This window comes from Narcine bancroftii, chromosome 1 (genome assembly GCF_036971445.1).
Source record: "Narcine bancroftii isolate sNarBan1 chromosome 1, sNarBan1.hap1, whole genome shotgun sequence".
In the NCBI taxonomy this organism is placed as follows: Eukaryota; Metazoa; Chordata; class Chondrichthyes; order Torpediniformes; family Narcinidae; genus Narcine; species Narcine bancroftii.
The window spans coordinates 33,749,644-33,752,814 of NC_091469.1; the positions used below are offsets into that span (position 1 = coordinate 33,749,644).

The window sequence follows — 3,171 nt, forward strand, 5'->3', positions numbered from 1 at the left end:
ATTTGAATGTTTGCCCATTGACCTGAAATACTAACTCAGTTTCTCGCTCCAAGGATCCCACCTGACCCACTGAACACTTCAAGCACTTGCTGATTTTACTTTAGATTTAGGACATCTGGACTTTTTTTTGCTTTTCAATTACATTTTGGGCCAAATTTCTGCACTGATTTTTTTTAGCCCAAAACCAATGCTGGTAAATGTCTGCACACCAATAAACACTTTATTCATATTGCTTAAAAATGAATTCCATTAAAAAGGAGGGCCCCCCATCCCACCCTCCATTATTTTTTCCCCTTTACAATCTCCATCCCCTTAGCATTTTCCAATATGATCCCAACTGATATGGGGTTGACCAACAATCATATCTGTTCCATTTGTGGAAACCTGCAGGTGGCTTTGTGTGGTCCTATTCCTTTCAATACTTCCCGACTTAAGTTTTTGTATAAAATGTTTAATGCCTTTCTCTTTCACTTGACCAAGGGTTCAACAGTGAAATTGGTCCTTAGAGAGGTGCAGTCATTAGTGCAGGAACCCAATTGTTCAATGGCACTTCCTCCATTTAAATTCAAGGCACAGGCACCATGAAAGCAACTCCAAATCCTTAGTGTTCAGCATATTCCACATCTTTTTGTACCGTTAGCTGTTGCAAACTTCCTGGCTTGCCAGAGAATTTAAGCTATGTGAGGATTTAGCCCCAAATTGAGCATTATCTTTCATTTTGAGAAAATAAAGACAATGTAACCTTTTACTGTTGGGATCAAATCATCTTCATGTTGAACCTCCGCGGCCCTCCTTGTTCATTATCAACTGTGGCTCCATTGGTCTTGCGGGGAATGTACTCAATGTCGATGTTGCTCTTGTGCTTGCCCTTGCCCCGACTCCATACAAAGAGGAGCAGAAAGCAGAACAAGACCACACCAAGAAAGGTGAAGCAGCCCATGGCCGTAGACACCAGTATCGTCTTGAGGTCCAGGGCCACTGTCATATGCACATGGGTCCCATTGGAGTGAGTATCATTCAAATCAGTCAGGTACTGGGAGGTCCTGTTTCCACGCAAGTGCTCAGAAAGTCCCTTGACCTGCAGTGTGGCTGACGTTGTGTCATTTCCGGCCGCGTTGCTTGCGATACACAAATAGACTCCACTGTCCAGGAACTGTGCGGAGCGGAACTTCAATGTGCCATCTCCCAGGACAGTCACCCTCCCACTTGACTTGAGGGTGATCAGCCTCCTGCGTGGGGATTGCCAGGAGATAACTGGCATTGGGTCACCGTCGGCTCGGCATACAAATTGAGCCATTTGACCCTCCTCCACCATCAGTTTCTGTGGCTCCTTGTCTCTTATTTGGGGTCTTTGGCAGGTGAAGTAGCTGGGAAGGAACAGATTGTTGAAATCCGGAAACTGCTTTCCCTTCAAGCTCTTCGGCGATGTGCACCTCGGGGGCTCTCCTAAGAACCTCAGTGATCTCTTCCTCTGCAAAATCCACAGCAGCCGACAGTCACATGCCAGTGGATTGTGATCTATGCACAGCACTTGAAGTTTCCTAGCAGCTTGAAAGGCGCTCTCCTCCAAGGTCTCCAACAGGTTGTGCGACACATTCAGCACCCGCAGGACCTGCAGCCCTTTGAAGGCACAGGCTTCAATGGCCTGCAACTGTGCATGGACCATGTGCAGTTCTTGAAGGTGCGTCAGGTCCTGGAGCATGCCTGCTTCCACAGTGCTGATGGGGTTGAAGGACAGATTCAGGTGCACAAGATGTGTCAAGTGCCTAAAGGCAACATAGGGCATGGTGGACAAGTTGGTGTTGGTGATGGACAGGGAGGTGAGATTAAGACCATGCAAGCTGTTGGCAGGCAGTGTGTTGAGCTGTGGCCAGTGATCGATCTCCAGATGCTTCAGCCGGTACAGTTTCTTGAAGGCGTAGGCATGGACAGCACTGATGTGGAGATGGCGGAGCCGGAGCTGGACCAGATTGTGGAGGTGGGACAGGGCTTCGGTGGGCACTGCAGTCAGGTTACACTTCTCCAGTGTCAGCTGCTGTAGTGCCAGCAAGCCACTGAAGGCTCGGTGGGAGATGTAAACCAGGTCGTTGTCCCCCACCTCTAGTGTCTTTAAGTTGTGCAGATCTTGGAAGGTATAGTCCAGCAAAATAACAATTTTATTCTCGCTGATGTCCAGTCGTGTCAAATTAGACAGACCAGAAAAAACACCAAGGGGTATCAACTTTAGTCGGTTGCTCTTCAACCGAAGGGAGCGCAAGTTAAAAAGGTTACTAAAAGAACCAGGTTCTAAAGATGAAATTATATTTTCACTAATGTCTATTACTTCCAACAAGGTATGTGATGCAAACTCATCTGGGTTGATGTACTTTAGCTTGTTCTTGCTCAGGTCCAGTATTTTGGTCTCAATAGGAATGCCCTCTGGGATCACAGTCAAGCGTCTCCGGTGGCAGATGACGGACTTGTTCTGAGCAGAACATTCACATCGAGGTGGACATCCCACTGTCGACCCTGTGAGGATAATGATCAGAGCCAGGCTGAGGAATGGCTGCCAGCATGACAGGGCCACATGAAGCATGACTTTGCTGAAACAGTCCATCATTCTGTCAATGGCCTGCGGAAGAGGGGAGATAAAAAAAAATGCAGCTTTAGGCATGTAAACTTAAACAAGTTTGTAACTACAGAAAGCATCAATACAATGCAGTTTGGCTATAGAACCAATTTGCATTTGTTTTAATTGTATTCATGACTCATTTGCATCAGTCTCTGTTAATATTTCCATCGATTCATGGTGCTGAATGGGCTCTTTCTTTGTTTTATGTTTCTCGGAATTATGGCTGTTGACTTACACCACTCTGTATCCATTTGTACAATAGTAAAAGCCAGGACAATACAATGAAATTGTAGCGGCAGCTACACTACTAACTGAAGGATCGCCCAACCAGACGGGTTGAGTTCAGTGAGCAAAACTGATTTATTTCAGGCTGCCTGGCTGGCCTTATACTCCCAGCCTGGACCTGGCTGAGAACCGCGGTGGGGGATCCCGATGTCACCGGGGCGTCACGTAGGTCGCCAAGCACAGGCTTCTGAGCCCGGTGCCATGGTCGGGATTTTGGCTGGCTGCCCCACCGTGTGCGTGACAAGCGGGGCCAGTTCGCCTGCCTAATGGCATAC

General features: G+C 47.5%; 1 protein-coding gene across 1 annotated transcript; it reads right to left on the reverse strand.

The window, feature by feature from the left end:
• Window positions 1-416: 416 nt before the first annotated feature.
• On the reverse strand, window positions 417-2,605 carry lingo2 (leucine rich repeat and Ig domain containing 2). The gene has a single exon (XM_069942247.1). It carries the CDS (start codon window positions 2,597-2,599, stop codon window positions 758-760), a length of 1,842 nt encoding a protein of 613 aa, XP_069798348.1. The 5' UTR covers window positions 2,600-2,605; the 3' UTR covers window positions 417-757.
• Window positions 2,606-3,171: the final 566 nt, after the last annotated feature.